General features: G+C 27.8%; 3 protein-coding genes and 1 long non-coding RNA gene across 4 annotated transcripts; 2 read left to right on the top strand and 2 right to left on the bottom strand.

The window, feature by feature from the left end:
* Positions 1-45: 45 nt before the first annotated feature.
* On the bottom strand, positions 46-17348 carry LOC105429820 (phospholipid-transporting ATPase IF). Its single transcript, XM_089072233.1, has 19 exons — positions 17229-17348; positions 9298-9399; positions 8862-9116; positions 8443-8592; positions 7980-8275; positions 7574-7788; positions 7111-7397; positions 6534-6713; positions 6248-6395; positions 5775-5917; positions 4972-5211; positions 3749-3891; positions 3290-3449; positions 2900-3208; positions 2428-2614; positions 2160-2305; positions 1519-1622; positions 1164-1383; positions 46-670 (listed from the first exon to the last, which is right to left on the bottom strand). The coding sequence occupies exons 1-19, from the start codon at positions 17346-17348 to the stop codon at positions 617-619; spliced, it is 3459 nt and encodes a 1152-aa protein (XP_088928359.1). The 3' UTR covers positions 46-616.
* On the top strand, positions 10400-17142 carry LOC105429821 (2-oxoglutarate dehydrogenase, mitochondrial-like). Its single transcript, XM_089072202.1, has 11 exons — positions 10400-10604; positions 11401-11753; positions 12703-12913; positions 13050-13227; positions 13346-13461; positions 13529-13668; positions 14060-14205; positions 14700-14889; positions 14978-15199; positions 15568-15844; positions 16761-17142. The coding sequence occupies exons 1-11, from the start codon at positions 10400-10402 to the stop codon at positions 16919-16921; spliced, it is 2199 nt and encodes a 732-aa protein (XP_088928328.1). The 3' UTR covers positions 16922-17142.
* A 48-nt stretch (positions 17349-17396) lies between the features above and the next one.
* Positions 17397-20241, top strand: LOC148937557 (2-oxoglutarate dehydrogenase complex component E1-like). Its single transcript, XM_089072232.1, has 2 exons — positions 17397-18587; positions 19913-20241. The coding sequence occupies exons 1-2, from the start codon at positions 18309-18311 to the stop codon at positions 20111-20113; spliced, it is 480 nt and encodes a 159-aa protein (XP_088928358.1). The 5' UTR covers positions 17397-18308; the 3' UTR covers positions 20114-20241.
* Positions 20242-21453: 1212 nt separating this feature from the next.
* LOC105429823 (uncharacterized) lies at positions 21454-22877 on the bottom strand. Its single transcript, XR_968151.2, has 2 exons — positions 22812-22877; positions 21454-21673 (listed from the first exon to the last, which is right to left on the bottom strand). It is a non-coding gene; the product is annotated as an uncharacterized LOC105429823 (long non-coding RNA).
* Positions 22878-24685: the final 1808 nt, after the last annotated feature.

Below are 24685 nucleotides of genomic sequence, written 5' to 3'. Positions count from 1 at the left end.
GTTATGGATTTTTAGGTTTTAACAAATATTATCTAATAAATATAATTTCTTTTTATTTAAATTTTTATTTAAATAAAACCTTGATAAATATAATTTTAAATGCAAAAACTAATTTATCGACTAATACTTCGCAAACTGTGACCGTAACAATTATGTGATAACAATTTGTGAAAATTACGCCTAGTTCAACATTTATGCATCTATGCATAAATTTACGTATCTTCCTTTTACTATCATTAAATATTATATTTTTTTATTTTATAAATATTATTACTATCATTAAATATTATATTTTTTTATTTTATAAATATTTTAATAAAAAATAATTTAAGTATATAAATAATTTTTTTCTACTTTGTTCGAAACTTACAAGATAGACGAAAAGTTTATTAATAGTACTGTAATTAATTTTGTACTAATAAACTCCTGATTGATTTTATTATATCAATTGATAATTAAAGTTATTTAATACGATATTAGTCGTATACCACAGCAACTTAAATTGCAATGTACAAAATAAATTATATATAAGATTCCAAATAAATATTTTTTTACACATATATATATACATAAATAATACTGAAATGTAAATGTGTATGCTGGTCTTTCTAGCATATTATTTAACTTTCTGCAACGAAAGGCTACCTCTCCATGGAAATACACGGTGTCTCTAAAATAATAACAATGTGTCCTTAATAATCTTGATATTATTATAAAAACATTACATAACTTATTATTTTTTAAATAAAGTTTTATATGTAATTTATTATTAAATATTTATAATAATATATATTTTAATAATTTCAATTATTTTTTAAGAATGAGTAGCAATATTTAAAAAAAGTATATTAAATAGAAGCAATTAAATGTAAACTAAATTGAGAATAGTGATTTATAGTCGGTAAAAGTTAGAAATTTAATACATTTAAGGTCAGCCATATAAAATTAGATGTTAGATGTTGTAAAGACTAGAGTTTAAGATGGATGATATAGAAATTTTAAATGCATCAAATATTATCAATTATTTGCTACTTGTAATCTGCGATTAATTTTAATAAACAAATATATCTACCTTTTTTTAATTTTATGTATAGATAATTTGCTTAAAAATTAAAAAATTAAAAATTAGAAAGAGTCCAATAATTATGTTCAAATATTATTACCATTTGCCAAGAACTGGATTCACTATCGTCACTATTGCAATCACAAATTTGCGGAGGTTCTTCATTTCTTCGAAGAATTTTTATTGGTTTATAGGTGTTATATGTCATCATTAAGTAATCAGGTATTAAGCAAGCAACGACGATAAGTATAGTGAGTAACCAGAACATGGGTGACATTAATAATTTTTGAAAGACTCCAAACATATCACCATCATACTTCCTGAAAAGATATGAAAATAATTATAAGTAGAATTTCATGGGTAGAAATGATTTTGTTTGTAAATATAAATATATTACTATTGATAAATAAATATATTACTATCAATCTCTTTAATATCATAGATTTTGTACTTACACCTTTATAAGTGAATAGCAAAATGTGCTTACGAAAAATATTAATTCGGATAGCACTACGCCTAGAACAAGTGGAATTGTCCAATATAAACTGCGCATTAAAATCTGAAACAATATTATCAACAGCAATAAATAAAGTGTCTGCCAGAAAGTTATCAAAATAATTCAATTCTATAAATAGTTTCAATAAATTCCAATAAATAAAGATTCTTTAATTAAAAATACCAAACTACTAAATTATATTAATTTTATTATGAAATTTTATAATAAATTTGGAATTTTATATTAAATTTAGAATTTTGTGTTTGTTAATAAATGCAGATTGATAAATTGTATGAATGTCAAAATCTAAAATACATTTTTTATCCTGACAATAATACTATATTAATTAAACATTAATATTTTTGAATGCAATATTAACATGCTGTAACAATGATAAAATTTATAATTTATATAGACACTAGAAATAATAAACAATCAATTTTATCTGAAGTATAGTTAGTCATGCTATTTTTCAAAAAGCTCTAGAAACATTTGATCTTATAATAAAATTGCGATACATAAATATTATAATTTGTTTGAGTTTTAAAGTTTGTGTTTTGCAGACTTAATGTACAAAACAATGTCTGCTTCGTGACATACCTGTACATTTGCTAGCAAAGTGACTATATGAAAAATGCATGTACTGTAAGTCCAATGCTCAACTGGTGTGTTATCATATAAATACGTAGGATTGATAGTTGTCACAGCAAATACTACAAAATATGTTACACATGTGTGCCATAAACCTACAAATTAACAGTTAGTATTTATTGCATTAACTTTTCATAAAACTTATCTATAATCATATTTATTTACATTTTATTACATAATTTTACAGCCAAGAAATATCGAATTTGTATTTACAGACCTAGAAGCAGCCACACCATAAATTGTTGTCTTGACATTAAATAATTATTTTTATTTAATTTATACAAGTATGGATGCTCCATGAGTTTCCTCGCGTTATAATTTTGTTCCAATAATCCATATAGCAATACCGGCAGTGATGTAAATATTAAGTTGAAGCCCATTAGAAATACACCATCATAAAGTTCCTATAAAATTAAAGAATTATATTTTACGGGACATATTAATAAGTTATTAGACAACAAAAACAAAAAAAGAATATGCAAAAATTAAATAAACTTGTTATAAAGTCAAAATTCGAAGAGAAAGATTTATGTGCTTTAAAGAACTATCAAATTGAAAGATATAATGCTATATAAAGAAAACAAAAGAAAGAAGTGACAAAAGAAGAAAAAGAAAGAAAGAAGAGAGAGAAACTAGAGGAAGAGAAAAAGGAAATTTTTCGATATACGAAATAAATGGAGACGTCTTACCTGCGTAGAGAAACCATTGTGCATGCCGAACAACACCTGCGGCGTTATAAACACCACATTCTTATAAAAGAAATACTGCATCAGAAGGCTGATGCGTAAATAATACCAGTGCCCATGCACTAGAATTGCTTTTCTCAGATATTTGAATTTTGTGAAGGCAAAGTCGGCGGATATTGACGCCTGGCGACCCTCCTTTCCCATTATGCCGATACCTACATGTGCTTCTTGTATCATCGAAACATCATTACCGCCATCGCCGATGGCCGCAGTTTGCGGACGGTTTCGCGCCGTTTTTATCAGATGCACAATCTGCATAAATAAATTACATATAATATTTTCATTTTGACTTTTTTGCTATTTCTATACGGAGTGTTCAGAGAGAATACAAACCTCGCTCTTTTGGAGAGGCGTCAGTCTACAACAGACAACCGCTTCGCATGTCATCGCAACGGATTTAAATAATTCCGGATAACTTCTTAACGTCGCCGCTATGCTGACACCGTCTACTATCAATCCGTATTGCTTGTACGGTTCCAATTTTACTTTTCGTCTGTAAAATATTTACGCGGAACTAATATAATATGCATTTTATGTTATATTGCTAGACTCTTTTTATTTAGATATTTTCGACAGTGTACATTTCGTCGTTTAGTTTTTCTTAAAACTAACTATTTTTTATCTACATATATACGTACACACAAATGGAATACGCATAATAATTTATAACCTTTTTCATTTAATAATTTAAGAAATTCGTTATTCAATCTATAAAACTAATTGTGAGAAATAATGCAGAAGCCAAAAATTAACGATTGAAAATTGGTAAAACGTAATTTCGGATACCCTTACTCGAAAGTTGTGAGAATTAGAAAGCAGGTTTGCCCTGAGGGCTCATCCATCAGTCTTAGAACCTCGGTACCTTTCTTGAAATGGCCGCAGAGAAAAGCAATGTTTTCGGCAGTTTCTGCTTTGTCTCCAGTAAGCACCCATATCTACGAAAGGGTGTGCTATTATTTTTTAAACCTAATTAATTTTATTAATTTAATTAAATAAAAGTATTCAAAACATTCTATCTTTGAAATTATATTTTCATGATTTTAAAAAGCGTTTGCCAGACAAAGTTTTTTAATATAAATTTCTCAAAAATATAGATGCATAAATCATTAATAAAATAATTGAATAATATATTTAAAAAAAAATATGAAGGCAATTTAATTCATTTAACTGAGATTGCTCTTAATATTTTTTTTTTTTTTTATATAAATTATTCACAATGCCTTTAAACAATCTTTGATATCATTAATTAAATAAAATAAATAAGAAATTTTTTAATAATATTATAATCTAATAATTTAATCTAATCTATTATAATTTAATAATATTTATGAGAAAAATAAGGGGCATTTAAGTCGGATCTTCTTGCTTCAAAAATTTTCTTTATTGAAGTAACAACATTAGATGTTTCGACCTGTATCAGATCATCTTCAGTAACATGTAGAATCAATCAATAAGATAAATAAAAAAGTCTCCAGTCACTTGCTCTCAACATGAACAGGTAAAAACATGACAAAGATCAGATCAGACAAATGGCCAAAGGTATTCTTAGTGGTATCCATGAGCGAAAAGTCGACCAGTCTGTATCAAATCGTTACTGAATTGTTATGTTTCTATCTGTTCATGTTGGGAGCAAGTGATTGGAGACTTTTTTAATATAATTTATCTTATTGATTGATTCTATATATAATATTGAACTGAAGATGACCTAATACAGATCGAAACGTCTAATGTTGTTACTTCAATAAATAAAATTTTTCAAGCAAAAAGATCTGGCTTATATGCCCCTTATTTTTCTCATTTTTATTAAATTTAGCCAGGTTCATTTGTTTATTATTAATAATATTTATTACTTAATAAATCTTTTTATATAAAACCTAAAGATAATTGTAACTCCAAAGTCAACAAATCAATCGACAGAGCTATGCCACAGAAGCAATTTTTTTGTGAAAGTATGCGACATAAAAAATAAAAAAATCCCTTTGATAATCCATACAAAGACGGTGCAACGAACTAACTTTGATGCCAGCGACTCGTAGGCATTCCAAGGTTTCTTGTACTTTGTCTTGTAGGCGATCTTCCACCGCAGTTACTCCAAGCAAGGTAAGCCCGCTCTCCATAAGATTATAAGCACGCGTCATATGCGTCGTTCTTTCCGGGCCAATTATCTGTCTGGCCTCCTCGATATTCTGCTGCAGCCTTTCGTACTCGGATTGCTGCATTTTTTTATACGCCACTATCAGCGTTCGCAGACCTCTCTGAAGATTAAAACATTTTAATGTATAGCTTTTCTAAGCTAATAGTTTTTATATACATAATACAAAATATATAACTAAATATATTATATACTTATATACTGTATAATACAAAAATATATAACTAAATATGTTTTCTATAACATAAAATACGATTGCGATTTGCAGTACAATATAAACTTAATAAAATTCCTTTTTACATATGTATAAAAAAATTTATTTTAAAATTGCCGCGGAGAAAAGGAAAGAAATGTTGTAGAGTCTGATTTAACTCTATGATACTAAAAATTATGTCCATAATTATTTTCTAACTAACGTACTATTTTCTAACTAACTACGTATAATTTTGTCAATTACATTAATCACTAATTAATAAAAATTTAATCAAAATTACTTTAATAATATTAAAATAATTTGATTAAGACACATTAAAACAAAAAAAAAATATAAGATATTTATATGCAGTCAAGTATTTTGTGTCCAAGTTTGGATCAATTTTATACGTGTCGTATTTATGAATATCAATTAATTAATATAATTATTGTTTTATCAACAAAATAACAAACCATAGAGAAATCGGCGACATGGGTAACAGCATTTTGTATCTTTCCTTCAATTATCAACGGTAAAACAGCCGAATCCGCACCTTTGCAATACAGCCAGATATCTCCCGCTGAATCTTTTACAATTACTGACATCCTCTTTCGTTCTATTCAAGATACATAACAGTAGCAATATTCATTAAAATTATATCTAAATCTAGATGTAATTTTAATTTTAATTTTAAAACTCAATTATTTGAATAATTAAAACATCTTATTGCGCAAGTTACAATCTCTCATTTTAACTAACAATTTTAAATGTGCGATTTATGAATAATAATAAGATTCAATAATAATAATAATATATGTGATTGTTTTAAACATGCTGTAAAAAGGCATAAAAATACAAGTGAATAGCAAGTGTAAAATTCTTTTATGCTATGTATTCCATTTCCATTATAAATTGTATACTTTTATTTGATATCATGACCACGTACCAGAGCTGAACTCCAATATTTCCAGCTTCTGAAAGACTAGCGTGTTCTCCTTGATCTTGATGTGCATCTCCTCGTTAGTACTCTTTTGAAAAACAACACCGCATCTAGCGCTTGCCTCTACTAATGCCTTTTCGTCTGCCGATGCCGCCTGCCATATGTCAAGTGTGTTTGTATAATATCTTGTTATGTATGTACATACAATTACATTTGTTTACGCTCCATTTTAGACGGTAGCTTTAGCGGAATCTTATCAGGAGATTACGTGTATTTGAACTGCTATTTTTACCTGGTATTCTGGCAGATCCGGATGCATCATCAACGAGCTGTTGACTCTCGTGACTTTTTTTAACCTGAAGCTCTCGCGAAATTGAGTTCGTTTAGCTATGATTTCAGGACGCCGATTTGGCGGCGCTATTTGAACCACATGACATAGTGATATGCTTATCATGAAATGCCAAATGTCGCCCTACAATTACGGATTCTATAATAAAATTATTGTTCTTCGAGAAAAAGAACAAGTATAATCTTATGAATCTTTATGTTTATTCATTATTTATATATAAATATATATATATATATATATATATATATATAATATAAAACTCTGTTACTTGTAATTATTATTTTATTATTAATTATGATAATAATTATTATCAATAATTCTATTAATTATAATTATTGTTAATCATTATTTATAATTCGGTATTCGTAATTGCTGCCACATAATTAATAAAATTATTCTTTCATCAAATCACATAGCGGTATAATTTTTCACGTTAATTAAAGTCAACTACTTTTTTAATAAAAATAATAAAATTACAATTCTTCTTATTGATGAATCATAATTCATATTTTTTTTTTACCTCCCACGCTGACAATTTGATGGCCTCCTTCTCATTTCCGCTTGATGGCAATAAGTAAAGATTTCCATCGCAATCTTTCTCCATGTATATGTTGCCATCGATCGAGCAGCGCCTGAACACCATCAGATTTTCAGTGAGTGTCCCAGTCTTATCAGCAAACAGATACTCAACCTGGCCGAGCTCTTCGTTCAAGTCTGACGAATTGGCGAGCGCCGGCTGATCGTTGCTTGCGTCGTACATGTCTAAGTCCCAGCCGAAGAAAAAGGAGCCGAGGAACTTTTGCAATTCTGGTAAAACACAAGTAAAACTTTTACTGAAGTTGACAGAATCTTTTTATAAATGCATCTTATAAATATAAACATCTTTATGCAGAGTATTTTAAAAGAAATTTAAATAATTGTAGAAAGACATAATAAATAATTTTGCATTGAATAAAAAGAAATTGTAAATAAGAATGTCTTACCGATGGTGACATACAATGATATCGGTACTATGTAATTGAATAAAATAAGGAAGCTCATAATATCCGTAATTAACGAGAAAAAATTGGTATTAGGCCGTGGTCCTAGATAACTATCCCATCCTTGGTAGGATTCAACGTATAGTTTCAACAAAGTAGACACCAACACTTCAAGTAACAGTATCACGACATATACAATAAGATACTTATTGATAGATCTACGAATGATAATGAACTCAGATAAACGTAAATTGAATTACAAGTTATCTCAGCAAAGATATTTTTTTAAGCTATTTATAGCGTTCAGGCGATAGTCGTTATAGCGAAAATGCCAGCGAAAAATATATAGCGAAAACGAAGTGACATCAAATTACTATGAATAAAAAGAGGCTTGCCTAAGCGTAATTACCTCTCGGCAGTTGAGAATTTATTGCTGACTATCTTTGAATTGAGGGACAGTTTCGTGTCCTGCCCGGTGTAAACCGCGCAGCCGATCACATATTCGGTATCTTTCAGTCTTGATCCACGAAGCATAAGATTATCTATTGTCAGATGTCCGCTAATTATCTCGCTGCCATCGTTAATCTCGAGTTTGCCGTGGAAATTATAAAGATTAGCTAAGGGCTGCTGGCACGTAATCGTCGCTTGTATCGCCACTATTTCCGAAAGTGACATCGCTGAGACCACTTTCGGGACGAGTAACGTCTGGAATTTTGCGATAAAAAGTATTTCTATTTAAATAAAAATAACATATACACTTAAAAAGAGAAAAGAAACATATTACATAAAAATTCTTATTTAATATAACATAAGTTTTGCTAGAGAACAAAATGCGTTTTTACTTTGAATAGATGAGATGTAAAGATGATTACCTTTAAATTCGTTTCACCATCTAGATTAGATGTCGTGACGTAACAACATCCTCGAGTCTCACTATGAAGAAGGACGATATCGCAGGGCACATCCTCGTCTCGACAGACTTTTACAAGATCGCCCACCACTATTTGTTCGCAATATATATCCTATAAGTATCGTACATTATTTATATATAAAACGTAAAAAAAATAGACTTAATCTAGTAATTCCAAAATTATCCTACACTTTGGTTTGCGTCCTGAAATCAGAAACAAATTTCGAAACAGCTTTGACAAAATTTTTAATAAATGCAAATTGTAAACATGTATTAAAAATCTTAGACATGTAAATACTGTAACACATTTTATTTTTGCTTTATTATTAGACATTAAGAACATAAAATTTAGAATATCATAAAAAATATTGCACGACGAACCTGCAGACATTTGTTACGGATGACATTAACCGATCTCCGATTATCTCGTTTATCCGTTCTGTAACGGAGATAATCTTCATATCCCTGTTTAATCGCTGTTACCAAGATGACAAACGTTAGAGGTAAGGCGCTGGTTAACGGCGAGACCGGCGATTCTATTATAAGCGCGATTATCGTCGTGATTAAAAAATAAAAATTTGCCACTCGTCGAAATTGCTCAAAGAGATTCTTTGGAATGAAGTTCCATATCGTATACTGCAGATTAGATGAAGATAAATACGATTACTGTCTATTTTTAGACATGAGAAAGAATAATGAATAATGAACATTATTTTGAGATATTTGCTGAATGCCGTCAGTTGATGTTTTCCTACATTATGACGTAGGTTTTTTTTTAATATTAAATCTTCTAAATTTTATAAAATGATAAAAATACCTTATGTGATATGATCCGATTGCTAACAAAATGTGTTTGTGAATCATCTCCAGAATTAATCTTTACGACTCTATGATCGTTAACTACCGAGGATGTCGCACCCTGTAAATAAAAGTATGCTAATTTAATTTAGATGCACTTGTGAATAGAAGTGTAGATTTGAGAAATTTAAATTCTTGTTTGCTAAATCTTAGCAATGTTAAAATTTAACGTTTTGTCAGATATATAATAGAAATAAATATTAATAAAATATTTAGTTTTGTTAAGATGTACTCACATTAAGAATAGATTAATTTAATTTAATGAAGTCTTGTCAAGTACTTGTATATGTAAAATTTAATAATTATATTATATTATCAAATTATATAAATTAAATTATTAAAATAAAACAAGAAAAAATTATTTATAATTTAATTTAATTTAGTAAAATACATATTTATATATGATTGAATATTTATATAGTATTAAAATATTATATTAAATTATAAACTTTATTATCAAATTATAAAAATTAAATTATTGAACAGTAATAAATTATGTACAATATTTTAATAAAATGTTTTCAGAAACAGTTTGAAAAAAGGAAACGAATCCATTTTATTGCAATTTAAAGCTCTTCTGAGAAATTTTCAAGCAATAGAAGTATGAATTTTTATTCCAATTGTTTTGCTTTCATTTGAACGAAGATCAATCTGCTTGTAAATCTAGCTATAATCATAACATACAAATTAAAAGGTTAATCGAAAATCACACAATGACATAAAGTAATATTATGTATAAAATTATCTGTTTGTTCAATCAAGTTTGCAAGGTCAAACTTTTCAAATTTTTCAATCGTTTTACTTTTTTATTATTTTTCGTGCGCTAAAACATTTATTTATAATTCGTAACGATAAATGGGGCAATGTACGCAAAGGTGCAAAATTATCGGAGTGCACGATTTGTCACATCATATTTATACCAACAATTCATACGCTGCCTCCACCCGAATCGGAAAAATCTCTTTGAACATAGATCAATTATTAAACAATTTTACAAAAATAACCCGATACGCCACAAACATGACGGTGATAATGGCAAGAGGAAGTATAACGTGCTTAACATGATCAACAGCGAATATTTGAATTATATATACAAGGCTTGGCTTGAGGATACGAAATCTGTGAATTCTTCATGGGACTCATATTTTAAATTAATTCACGCTGAAAGCCCTAAAGTCTCTCATGCCAAACTCAAATTGACTCCCGTCAGTACATCAGCTCTTAAATTAATGACATCGAATTTAAAAGGAGGACAATTGGGCAATAGTGAGTTTTGATAAATCTTATTATAATAATTTTATAAATTAATATTGTATTTAAAATGATTAATATTAATTGTAATTTATACAATATAGAATAATGAACAATGTGTTTATTTTAAGAGAATATTTACTTTTCTTATCTGGGAATTAAAAAAATCTTATCTTTTATCATGATTGAATTTTATTATTTAATTAATTTGTAGTAAATTTTAAATAATGTGATTTTACGTAAGTTAAAAATGTTATGAAGGATGATTATAGATAAAGTTCTTACGCAGAGTTTATTTTAAACTTTTAAAAGTTCCATAATAAATTAAATTTGTAAAAAGAGTTCATACAAGAATTCATTTTATTTTTATATACATTTTTTTTAAATTTTATTTTTAGAATGTTCGTCATTATATGAACTAAGATAAAATTTTGAAATTTTGCAAATAAATTTTACAGTTAATTTATATAGTAATATCTTAAATTACATAAATTGTCGATCAATTTATAAAATAAAAGTTATAAAAGTTTAAAGTTACTTGCAAGAGCTTTAATCACTTTCTATGATGCCATAGAGAAGAAAAGAAAATAACAAAATAAGTATGTTTATTTATAATTAAATATAATTTATGGATTAATTAGAAATATTACTACTAATTATATTTCCAAATAAATGCTTAATAGGATCATTATTTTCGAAAGAGCCTGTTCGAGGGAAGTCGGATAATCAGTTGCAGGGGGATCAATATATAAGCGGTGCACTTGATATTAATTCTACGATCCGAGCTTATCAAGTACATCTCTTGCAAAAGTTGCAAGTTTTGCACAACACAAGTCTTACATTATACTATACATTAACGTTTATTTCTTTTATTTGCTCAAGACACGTGGCCATTTGATAGCCGATACCGATCCGTTGGGTATACAGAACTCCGAGTCGGCAAAACTTCAGGGCAGCGCGAATCTGCCACCTGCGATCGTGGTGCGACAACATCTCAAAGGCATGACGGAGGCAGACATGGACAGAGAATTTCCTCTTGGGTCTCTAACCGTTATTGGAGGCGACAAGAGGAAATTGACGCTACGGGAGATACTGAAGAGGCTCAATAAGATCTACTGTGGTCATCTAGGCCTCGAATATATATACATTCACGATCTTAATATGGTACACATATCACGCGTATGATTTTGTTAAATGAAAAATTATATATACATTTTTTTATTTTAAAAAACATAGTATTTTCTTGATATTTTAAAATGTATAAGATAATTTTTAAATATGCCTTAATTTCTAAATAAAGAAGAATACTCCTCTTGTAATCTATATAATTTGAAATGGATGATTGAAAAATAGGTTAAAGATTTGTTTTATTCAATTTTTTATCTAATTAATTTTAAATGGGCAAAGAAAAGGAAAATAAATTATTATAAAGAATATAAAGTTGTTTCTAGAAAGTTGCATTTGAAAGTAATTTGCGCTATCTAATATTGCGCTATAAAGTATTTTGCGCTGTCATACAAATGTTCACCGAAAGATTAGATTACGAAATTACTGTTACTGATTATAGATTATGCGATTAGATTATTTGTTTAAACATTAGATTTTATTTAATATAGTAATGTATAAGTTAAAAATAGAGAGATATGAAAGATTAAAATATTAAAACTTTGATTTAAAAAAAAATATATTTGTATTACTAGAGAATGCATGTTTTGCAAAAATATTAATTATATTAATTGAAAAATATTTTTTGGTTTATTATCAAGTATTTTGTGATTAATGTTTAAAAAAAGTTTTTAAATTATAAAAAAGGAAACAAAAGACTGAATATTACAATAATATTATTAACAATTGTATACCGGTGTATAGTAAATATCTCTACTCTTTCGTGATATTAATATTTTAAGCATTAATATTTAAAAAAATCTTTAATAAGTATCAATATTGAATTGTTAAATGTATTTATATCAGTCGATTTATATTTCTTTATATAATAATTATATTATTACGTAAAACCAGAAAATACCGATATATTCTCGGTATTTAAAAAATTTTTTATCCCTATACAAAATTGCAAATTATATTATGTTTCATTTATATTATGTTTCATTAGTTAGACTGGTTGAGGCAAAAATTTGAGATACCAGGCGCCTGGGAATTGCCGGCGGAGCATCGAAAGTGGATTTGGATGAATATTATGAGAGCTGTGAGTTTTGAAAATTTTTTAGCAAAAAAGTACGGGACGGAAAAGAGATTTGGATTAGAAGGTTGCGAATCGTTTATACCGGCGATGGCGGAATGCATGGAAACATCGGCGTTAAATGGTAACTAAATTGATTCTTGAATCTTCAATCAAACTTTGAATTTTAATTAAGTATACAAAAATATTTTGAAAAAAAATTATACATTTTTGAGATTTTAGATTAAACAAGATCCTAAATAATTTTGTTTATTTGTCAGGAGTCGAAACTGTAGTAATTGGTATGGCGCATCGCGGTCGTTTGAATACCTTAGTGAACATCTGCTTAAAACCAATGAGTCAGGTGCTCACTCAGTTCAATCCGATTTCTTTGGAAGGATTCGGTTCTGGTGATGTAAAATACCATCTCGGGACGCACTCAGAAAAATTATTAGAGAGGTGACGAAAGCTACGCAATGTAAAATTAATTTTTAAATAAGACAGAGATATTTAAATTTATATTATAAAGAGAGACAGAGAAATTAATATTATATATAATTTATGTCAATTTTTACAGAACTAAAAAAAAAATGCTTGTCGCCATAATGGCGAACTCCTCTCATCTAGAAGCAATTGATCCGGTGATTGTCGGTCGTGTTCGTGCCGAGCAAGTTGCGAAAGGTGATTCTAAACGTATGTATCAAAAATGCATAAATTTCAAAGAAACGATAAGTTTTCTTCAAATAAATCTCTTCTTTAGATGGTAAAAGATCGTTGGCTATACTAGTTCATGGTGATGCCGCTTTTTCCGGCCAAGGTGTCGTTTACGAAACGATGCATCTCACCAATCTACCAGAGTATACAACGGGTGGCGTTATACATCTCGTAATTAACAATCAAGTAGGAATCGATAGTTTCCTTATAATGATAATAATTCTTAAAATGGATCTTACTAATAATAATTAATTTTAAACAAGTAGATTTGAATTTAAATTTAATTATTTTTTTTCAAATTAATTTTTCTAGAGAAATGTTGATATAAACAAGACGAATTAAAATTTTAATTAAGATTATTATTTATAGAAAAATACTATTATATAATTATATATATATATATATATATATATATATAAAATTGATATTATATTTCTCTCATTTATTTATTTACTCTGTTGTATTACTATTTTATTAATTAATAGTAATTGATAAAACATTAAAATATTAAATAATTGTTAAATATATTACCACTGTTTACAGATAATTTTTTAAAAATATTTATTAATTCTTTTAGATTGGTTTTACAACCGACCCACGATATTCACGATCTAGTGTTCATTGTACGGATGTTGCACGTGTTGTTAATGCTCCTATTTTTCATATACATGCCGACGATCCCGATTTAGCGACTTATTGCAGCAAAGTGGCCAGCGAATATCGGTAAATCATATCATTCAATTTTCATCAATCTTTATTATCGGATTTCGAAAAAATATTTATTTGAGCTATCCTGACTTTATCGTAACAAAAATTCAATTTAATCGCAATTTTCGGAATTTGGGAATCTTAAAGATATTTAATATTAAACCTTGAAAAGAGCTTTCGCGAATAAAACTTTAAAAATAATCAGAAAATCTGTTTTAAGAATTAATCTCAAGTGTCTTTATTTAAAGAAAAAAGATTTGTTATTAATTAACGCATTAATATAAAAATTCATTTGATGACAATATATTTTATAGTTAAACTTAAAATTAAAATTGTTATAAATAACATTTTTTGATATTTTTTTAAAATTATTTAAATTAAGCGAATAATCTATTGGTATAACAAAAGTAGAAAATTTTTATTAAAGTATAAAATTTATTTTATAAATAACTACATTAAAATTAGAATAGTTAATAAAGAAGCTTTATTAATTATAATCTTATCACCAGGGCTACTTTTCATAATGATGTAGTGTTAGATATCGTTGGATATCGAAGAAGTGGGCACAATGAAATGGACGAGCCAATGTTAACTCAGCCACTCATGTATAAACGAATAAAAGAACATCCCAGTGTTCTGTCGATATATTCCGATAAATTATTGAAAGAAGGCGTGATAACGCAAGCTTTTGCAAATGAGGTTGAAAACAATAATTATTGATTGCTTAAAAATGTTTTTTTTTTTTTATTTTGCCATATATACGTGAGAAGTTTTTTCACGTTTGTAGGAAATCGAAAAATATATAAGTCATTGCGAGGAAGAATTCAGGAAAGCACAAACTATTAGCACGATGCAAATGAGCGACTGGTACGACGTACCCTGGACCGAATTCTTTTCAAATCAAACTCCGCAAAATAAAATACCCTCGACCGGTATTGACATCGCAACTATTAAGACAATATGCAATGCTATATCTACTCCTCCAAAAGACATCGAGGCGCATCTTCAAGTTAGTACCTCAGAAGTTATAAAGTTTTGAGCTCGCATTCCTTTTTTATAAAATTTGACAATTAGCTAAGGAATTAGTTAATACTAGAAATGAGCAGTCTATTCCTATTTTCTAAATTAATATCTTTTTTACGTATTAAAAATTTATAATAATTTTCGAATTCTTTAACTTTTTATCAATTATTTTATTATACGGAAGGATGGAATATTAAACAAAATTTTAAATTTTATATCCGAGAATAAAGAAAGAAAAAATATTAATTTAGAACAGAAACGGAAAAATAACTACTTGGTATTTCTACATCCATTTGATGGACAAGGAACCAATTTTCAATTGTTTGTGATTTGATTTGTTTATCGGATATACAGGTACTAAGGACAATGGACAGACGAGCAAAACTCATGGAGTCTCGACAGATAGATTGGGCAATGGGGGAATGTCTGGCTTTCCTCAGCCTGTTGAAGGAAGGTTACCATGTCAGATTATCCGGACAAGACGTTGAGCGTGGCACCTTTACTCAACGAATACATATTATCCATGATCAGAGCAAAGACAAGACCTATAAAAATATTTTGCGCGATGTTTTTCCGAGACAGGCTCTGTATACTGTCTCAAATTCCTCGTTGTCAGAATATGGTGTATGCGGTAAGGAGACTTAACTAGCTATTAGTTGATTGTTATGTCATTGTACATGATAGCGATATCTATTCTTGTTGCGTTTGACTTATTCACGTGTTATCGATAACAATCATTTATCTCGTTTCACGGGCGTTAGTAGTCTGCTGACCTTAAAATATAAATGGTCACTTAGCGCAATATTAAACTGTAAATTTTTACATTTACGAAATATAATGTGAATAATTATAAACGCCCCTCTCACCACTCTCTCGAAGCAAACGCAATATTATAGATGTATAGATCTACATGGAAAGAAGGTTTTGTATTTAAAAATTTGAAATACAGATCTGAATCATTTCAAATACAGATCTGAAAATAATTTTATTGGGCTATCAGAATTATTATGTGAGATGTTTAAATATAAAGATAATATTAAAAATTTTTAATATTCTAGCAATTAATTTAAATGTCCTACATTATTTTAATGATCCAACAAAATTATTTTGAAATTTGTATCTAGCTAAATTTTTAGATATTTCAACAAAATCCTTTTTTCCGTGTAATAAATATAATCATTATTTTATAGTCCGTATTTTATATAACGTTATACTTTCTGAGTAATGATGAAAAATAATGAATTTTTTCAATGAGTAATAGTAACAAGTTACTTTTCAAAAATAACTTTTTCAACTCTGCATAGAAAGAATAATCGAATAAGAAGAATAATAAACTAATTTGAATATCTTAATTATTTTGATGGCCTAAAATAATTTTTAATGGCCTTAAAAATTATTTTTTAAATCTATATCTAACAAAATTGTAATAATAATTTAAGTATCAGCAGTATTATAATAGAAGTTTATGACTTGCCTATGTTATAATTTAATCTATTCGATTGGCAATTTATAATAATTAATATTTTATGATTGCTCAATAAAAAAAGGATTCGAATTGGGATACTCAGCATATCATCACAATACTCTGACGCTCTGGGAAGCGCAATTCGGCGATTTTGCTAATACCTGTCAAGTAACTTCAACAATTACTTATATATTTTCCTTGCAAAAATTTAATATTCTCGCTTTATTAATTTTTTATTCTTAAGCTGACTAAATAATTCTTCTCTCAATTATTAAACATCTGATTAAAGTAAAAATTAAATTAACAATGAGCTATATCGTATAACAACTTCGAAAGAAAAAAAAACGTGATATTTTAGAAATATTTGTCGAAATTGTAAATTTCTCTTCAGGTTATATTAGATTGTCTGTTATGTTCTGGACAAGCCAAATGGGGCAGACAGGTAGGATTGGTATTGTTACTGCCACACGGTATGGAGGCTCAGGGGCCGGAACATTCATCCGCCAGATTAGAAAGATTTCTTCAGCTGTGCGACGACGAGTGTACTCACGTGCCCGGAAAAGAGCCCGGTGCTCGCGTTGGTGAGACTGTCGAGCAAATCATGACAAGACAGCTTTTCGAGATAAATTGGATCGTCTGTTATCCTTCGACACCTGCCAATCTTTTTCATCTTTTGCGTCGGCAAATGTTAATGCCATTCCGCAAGCCGTTGGTTAGTTAATTAATTAGTTTAATTTTTATCTGCGCATATTATCTGCGCAATGCTTACGCCGCGAATATTACAATTACAGATTCAAAAATACCGAAGTTTTTACTTTTTAAATAAAAATTGGCTTTTAAATAATAGTTATAACTAAAGTTATAACTGAGATAAAAAAATAAATTTAACAATACATATCCTTTATTATGTAAATTTCAAAATATTTAACAATTGTAAATTTCCTTCTTTCAAATTCAAATATTCAAATTGATTGTTCGTATAAGCTCTTGAAGAATATAGAAATACTATAACTATATCTTTTCATAAAATCGGTTATTAAATATTTCTCCTGATTTTTGCTTGAAATATTCTTATCTCATTTCGGAAATCTACTTTCGGAAATTGTATATTGACCCATAAACCTTGAACCGGAATAGCAACACATTAGAAAGTTCTACATGATTCGCGAAATATTTTATTGCGCGAAAATGATGTATAACATTTTCTGGCACATTCTCATGTTTGCAACTCAATTAAACTTACTGAATATTCAACTCGCCAAACATTATTTATACTTTCCACTTCTTACTAAGGTAAATTACAATGCGATAGCAAAAAACTGGTTACGTTACGTTACATCTACTAAGTCGCGATTATATCATTTATGTTATTTTCTACAAAGCATAATGCTAGTCCTTCAACTTTATCATTTCCGTTATGTCACATGTACACGTGCGACGACTAAATTATTTCATTGAATTTATTGTATTGTAAGAAAAAAATTTAAGCAACTTTCTAAACGATTCTATCCAAAGCACAATTACTCCAATTTTTATATTTATCCGTATAATATGATTTCAAATCTGATTGTTATCATATAAATTGGTATTGGTACATGTAAATGTCTTCTTATAAATCATTTAGGTAATTATGACTCCCAAATCATTGCTACGTCATCCAATGGCGATATCAAATTTTGAGGAGATGGGACCAGGTACGAGTTTTATGCACGTATTACCGGATCCTTTCGTAAAGCCCGGAAATGTGAAGAAGGTGTTGCTCTGTACTGGGAAAGTATACTACGACTTGGTTATCGAGCGGCAAGAACGACAATTGGAAGATAAGATAGCGATTATTAGAATCGAACAACTCTGCCCCTTTCCGTATCATCTGTTTGCAGAAGAAATGGTGAAATATCCGCGAGCAAAAGTAAAAAGTTTTCGATTGCGTATTTATCGAGAACTGACACTTACATTTAATTTTAGAAATACAAGATTCAGTGAATGTTCAAATTAGCAATATTCTTGGAATTTTTTTTATAACTTTTTTATTTACAATTTAACAAATACACCGACTTTTAACTTTTCAACTATACTCTACAATTCCTGACATTCTTCTTTCTTCAAACATAAAAACATAAAAATTTAAAACAAAAATTTTCTTTTATTTTTACATACGTTACATTTGGCTTTGGATTTGAGAGATTAAATATGAGTATTTTGAATGTATACAAAAATAAAATTACATATAAAATATGTAATTTTAAGATTAATGAGAATTTAAATTTGTGCAGTTTTAAAAGAATGGTTTTGCTGAAGTAAAAATTTGTTCAGATAAGGATTTGAAAATAATTTCGTTGTGTCACCTAAATTGTTATGTAGGTTGCTATAATGTCAAAATATTTAAGCATAATGCCAAAATATTTAATTCTAGTGAGCAATTTTAATGTTTTATATAATTATTTTAATGGCTCAACAAATTTATTTCTAGATGTGTATTTCTAGATGTGTATTTAGTCAAATTTTTAGATAATGCAATTATCTTTAGTAAAAATAATTAAAAAGTTATAACGATAAACATTAATACAATTCTTTTATTTTTTTTATTATTTATATACATTAATTCTCTTTATTTATCCTTTTATTTTTATTATGTATTGTATTATGTATGCATTCAACGGTCTAACTTCGAAGCATTTGCAACGCAACTTTAGTTATACCCGAGATGTAGCATTTACAACTTTGATAGTGCTCTTTGACTGCTTTTATGAAAGCATTAAATAAAAGCGATTGAAGTAATCGTAAAATAAAGTATTATCCGTTATATTAAGTATCCCTATCCTATGTATATAAAAGAGTTGAAACAAGTATAGCAAAGGATAGTCCTCCTATCTGAATTTAGACACGATGAAAAGGGGTAATGCGACCAAAAAAAAAACCTTAAACGCTTTAATCACTTTTATTTAACTCTTTGATAGAAACGGTCAGTGAGCATTAACAAGGTTGCAAATACTACATCTCTATGATCAAAGTTATGCTACAAATGTTTTGAAGTTAGATCATTGAGTGCTATAATAGAAATAAAGATAAAAAATAAACATATTATAAATAATAAACGAAATAAAATAATTGTATGACAGGTCATTTTTTATGATCACTTTCAATCTATATAATATTTCAGCAAAAGTGTTTTTTCCGTGTAAAGATATTTAATTGATGATCGTTCTGATTGTATATCTGCATATTATTATACAGATCATGTGGTTGCAAGAGGAACATAAGAATCAAGGTGCTTATTATTACGTGAGAGATAGGATAGCCTTGGCCTTGGGCATTCCAATAGAAGAGATAAAATATAGCGGTCGTCCTCCTTCAGCTGCACCAGCAACCGGCAGCAAGATTATTCATAAAAATGAGTATAATAATATGATAGCAACCGCGCTTAGTCTTGATTAATGATATATAAAAATCATTATAATTTATTATTTTAGAAACATAATTTTTTTTATTTGGAAAAACAACATTATGTTTCGTGAGAAGATATATTTTAATTGTAAAGTGCAATTTTTGCATAGCCAAATTTTTTAGATTTTCTAGTAAATTAGATTTTCTAGTAAACTTATTCTTTTTGTGAATGTACTATATGAAAATATTAGAAATCAGAAATATTTGAATATTGAGAATACCCGTTTTATAAGATATATATATATATATATATATACATATACAATCAATTGTCATTGTCCATTAATATTTAATAATAATAAAGGATCGCACTTCTATTAATGACTCTATTCTGACTACCGAATTTTTGCGTAGCTCACTCACCAACAGGCACAAATATTCGCCATTTTCTTGCGTCGTGCACAGAAGAATTGCTTTATTTAAACTACTCCACATTACATTTTCGTTTTTATCGCGCTTCCGGAAGACTTCCTGGACACAAGTCACAAGGACGCTTGACGTGGGACTAGAGTTAGATTGTTGATTAACTAAGGCAGGCGCTAATGATCAGCGATACACACATAGAAAGAATTTACACCTCGACCAGAGGCCAGAATTATTAACGACTTGAATAATTTGACAGGATACCAGTTAACAGTAATTTTATTGTTTTCGTCTTAAACTGACATTCAATGAGTTGTACTAAGAAGTTTCTTCAAATACAGATTGAAGAACTCAGGTTTAGTAAATGGTAAATGTTATCTGAAGATATCAATTTGAAGGATTAATTATAAATGTACGATAACCGTTTATCTTTATCTGATCGACTTTAATGACATTTTAAATTCAAGTTCTTGTTCATTCGAAGAAAACGAACTTTGATTATCGGAATTATTATCGGTAGTTGTAAAAAGTTTGAAATAATGTACTAATGTTACGTAATGTTATTATTTAACAAATTCAAATTTGTCTTGGCAGTTTATATTAATAAGGATAAGAAAGTTTGAATGCGAAAAATTGATAAATTTTGGTTAATAATTAATGATGAATAATTTAATAAGTTAATGATGAAACGAGTTTCTTAAAAAAGTAAGAAGATCGTTTATCACACTTGAAATCTGCTTTCATCGAAATAAATAAATTTGATAATAATAATTAAAACCTTTGATAGATAAGATAATACAAAATTAGATTTTGAATTGATAAAAAAATATTAAATTTTATAGGAATAATTTTTGAAGCAAGAAATGTCCGTGTTGTATGTAATATAAAAATTTCTTACCATTTCGCTGAATTGATGATGTTCGAAACAATACGCGTGATTTTAATAACAAAAGGAACGTGTCACTTGGTAGATTGCTCTTTTTCTTCTTTATTTTTACACTTACACTCCGATAAAAAACATGCACTAATTATCGTATATTCATTGTATCTTTTCTCTCTAATCAAGTAAAGATATTCGCTACAGCACAATATTGTCTGCTAAGATCGAAATCAATTCGATCGTTCTATCGTTGATCCTCTTGCAGCGGTTCTTTACTGTCGTCTACGCGATTGTTCATACGGCATGCACTGTAAACAAATTCGTTTTCCTGAATAATTCATGTAAGAGATACATTTTTATTGCATACATAGCAAGTAGTTGGTAGTTATGGCAACGTGCATAAATAATAAATTTATCAACAATTACAGATTATTGAGAAGTAAGTAACTATTTTTAATTAGCAACAATAAAAGTTTTAAATTCGCTTATAAAAAGAAATCTATAGTTGATATTTTTAGTTGATTCTTTTATATTTAAAATTGTCTTAAAATTGTCATGTACAATCTTAAAATGTCATAAATCAATCATAAAGCCATATTAATGTCTTAAGACTTTATTTGAAATAAGAACAAACTATGAATATATCGATCCTTTCACATCACAAACGACATTACGATCTTGAAAGAAAAATATGATTGTCAATTAGATTAATCAATGCGAAAGTGTTTAAGTTGACTATATTCGTATAGAAGGCGTCATTGATGCCTTCGCATTTAAAAATAGTTTTACTCGAATTATTTCCGAATCAAATGCATGATATCTAAGTATTTGAACATTATGATTTTTAAGTTTGATAACATATTCTGTTACTAATTACATTATAAAATTTTATGAGAATTATTAGAATCTTTCTGAAAATATATGATAAAAGTAAAAAGCTTCTAGAATAAGAATTACATTTAATTAAAATGCTTTTAAATATAATTTTAAAATTATGTTATTGATGATGTACAAAATGCATCTGCAAGGAGAGAACAGTTGTGCTGACAAAAAATTTGACCAGATACAGATCTGAAAATAATTTTGTTGTACCATCAAAATTATTATGTAAGAAACTTAAACAACATAATAAAACTTTAAAAATTGTTTATCTTCGAGTAACCAATTTGAATATCGTACATAATAATTTTGAAAATCCAAGAAAATTATTTTTAGATCTGTAGTCAAATTTTTAGATAAATTTTTTTGTGCCAATAAAAATAAATTCAGCCTTAATTTAATGCTAATGAATGAGATAAGAATAAAATGGCAAAAGAAGGAAAAGAACGTTTTTATAACAAATGACAATAATTAATTATCGCATGATTAAAAACAAGGAAATAATAATTTTATTACTTGTTCTATTATTAATCATTAGCATTTCACTCAGTTACTTTTTTTACTTACCGGATTTTTCTTTTCTCTTTTTGTTTTCGTTACGCACAATACTCGACGGTAATATTTTTCGTAAGCAAAATCCGTGTTTCTGCTATCTGTCAGCAAAGGGAAACCGATACTGAAAATATTCTCGACCGTACCAACGGATAAGAAAATCTTTATCAAGCGATTTACGCACCTACCTTCGTATCGTTCATTAACGATCGCAAGTACAAACCGTGGCCTATCAGAAACAGATAAGTCTGTGCAAAAAATTGATTATTGCTCATTTCTATTTTTCTGTCAGCATTGGTAGATACGTTTCTGGTTAGTGATATATATAATAATTTATATTAAATGTAGCAGATTTATATATAAAAATTAATATTTTATAATAACGTAAAATTAAAACGTATATAAAATAATACCTTCTTTGTAGAAATAGAAATTATTGATTTTATTCTGAACATAATTTTGATAAAAATTAAGAAAATTGCGTTGTTTAAATTATTATAAATTATTATAATGATTTTGTTGTCTACTCTTCTAATTGTTTAGTTTCATCTTCAATATTATTTTATTCTTTTTTTTGTGATAATTTTTTTGATTAAACAATTTAATAATTAAGTTCCTTGATTTTTAAATTTATTATATACTTTGTTATACATTATATTATAATATAGCAAGTATATTATTTTGTTATTATATAATGTAGTTAAAACGAACAAAAACTTTATCAGTATACGGCGAATGCACATATACTTGAATAAAATACTAGTGAGAACTATGTTTTTCGATAAGCCTCAAAGCGTATGTGATAAGAAATTTTTACAGGGACAACTACAATATACATTTTTGTATTAAATAACAGATGTTTTTATTTCATACTTATTAAAAACTAGTTATTTTTTTCTATATTTGCAAATATACATAAAATATAATATAATTGAAAACAAATGTTAATAATTTTTATTAGGAATTTTTATTAGAGAAAAAGAAAATATTTATACATTACTATATTACATTATATATATATATATATATATATATATATATATATATATAAAATATACATATTATGTATATATATTATTGTACAATGAATTAAATATACGTGTATTTCTTGAAGGATCTCGGCTATTGATGAGTTAAATTTATGATAAAATTCAATTCATTGTATTAGAACTTAAAGAAAGATTTTATTGGTAGAATTTTACAAAGTTTTAAATTTAAATAGGCATAAAACAATTGTCTTTAGAACCGTGTAACTTAGTAAAACTCTGAAAGAAACGAAACGTTTGAAAGAAATGAAAAACAAAACATTCAAAACGTGTAATAATTATTTCTTCAATTATCAAGTATTTTTGATAATTGCTGCTATAATTTATAATTTATATTTATATTTTTATTTGATAGATTCAGATCGTGAAACAACTTTGTTGCTATGTATTGAATTAGTGAGTTTTGTTTTTATTTCGGATAATAAATCCGCGAATATTGTAGATACACTAAATTCTTGACAAAAATGAAGTATCAGATACGAAATGCACGTCTTGGATATATCTCGATATGCATACAAATTTATATTTAGGTTATATTTCAAAACAACCTCTGCGAAGAAAATTTTAAATTAATTTTAAAATTTGGATATAGTATATGTTACGTGTCTATAGCATATATTATATTTCGAGTAAAATTTTCCTCAGAAAAGACGATATTTAAAATATAGCCTTGGTGCTTTCCATTTAGTGACGCAAGTCCGCATAAGTATCGTTTTGTTATTTATTGAATGCCAAGAAAGATCGTTTGTGTTGACTTATGTCATGATGAGAAAAGTACCCATTGTGATTTAAATACCCCGGGTGCGCGCGGTCAGCTGAGAGGATCAGCGCGTCTGGCGTCTG

The sequence above is a fragment of the Pogonomyrmex barbatus genome, unplaced genomic scaffold (assembly GCF_055798465.1).
Source record: "Pogonomyrmex barbatus isolate J1 unplaced genomic scaffold, ASM5579846v1 scaffold13, whole genome shotgun sequence".
Classification (NCBI taxonomy): Eukaryota; Metazoa; Arthropoda; class Insecta; order Hymenoptera; family Formicidae; genus Pogonomyrmex; species Pogonomyrmex barbatus.
This window is presented reverse-complemented; position numbering and strand designations above follow the sequence as displayed.

Coding starts and splice junctions, on each gene's coding strand:
- LOC105429820 (XM_089072233.1), bottom strand. CDS start 17,348: ATGAAAAAGATTGGCAGGTGTCGAAGGATAACAGACGATCCAATTTAT. Junction 5,212..5,774: donor ATGTCGCCGATTTCTCTATG/GTTTGTTATTTT, acceptor TTTAATCTTCAG/AGAGGTCTGCGAACGCTGAT. Junction 671..1,163: donor AATCCAGTTCTTGGCAAATG/GTAATAATATTT, acceptor TTATTATTTTAG/AGACACCGTGTATTTCCATG.
- LOC148937557 (XM_089072232.1), top strand. CDS start 18,309: ATGACTCCCAAATCATTGCTACGTCATCCAATGGCGATATCAAATTTT. Junction 18,588..19,912: donor TGAAATATCCGCGAGCAAAA/GTAAAAAGTTTT, acceptor ATTATTATACAG/ATCATGTGGTTGCAAGAGGA.
- LOC105429821 (XM_089072202.1), top strand. CDS start 10,400: ATGATCAACAGCGAATATTTGAATTATATATACAAGGCTTGGCTTGAG. Junction 13,669..14,059: donor ATCTCGTAATTAACAATCAA/GTAGGAATCGAT, acceptor TAATTCTTTTAG/ATTGGTTTTACAACCGACCC. Junction 15,845..16,760: donor GTCAGAATATGGTGTATGCG/GTAAGGAGACTT, acceptor CAATAAAAAAAG/GATTCGAATTGGGATACTCA.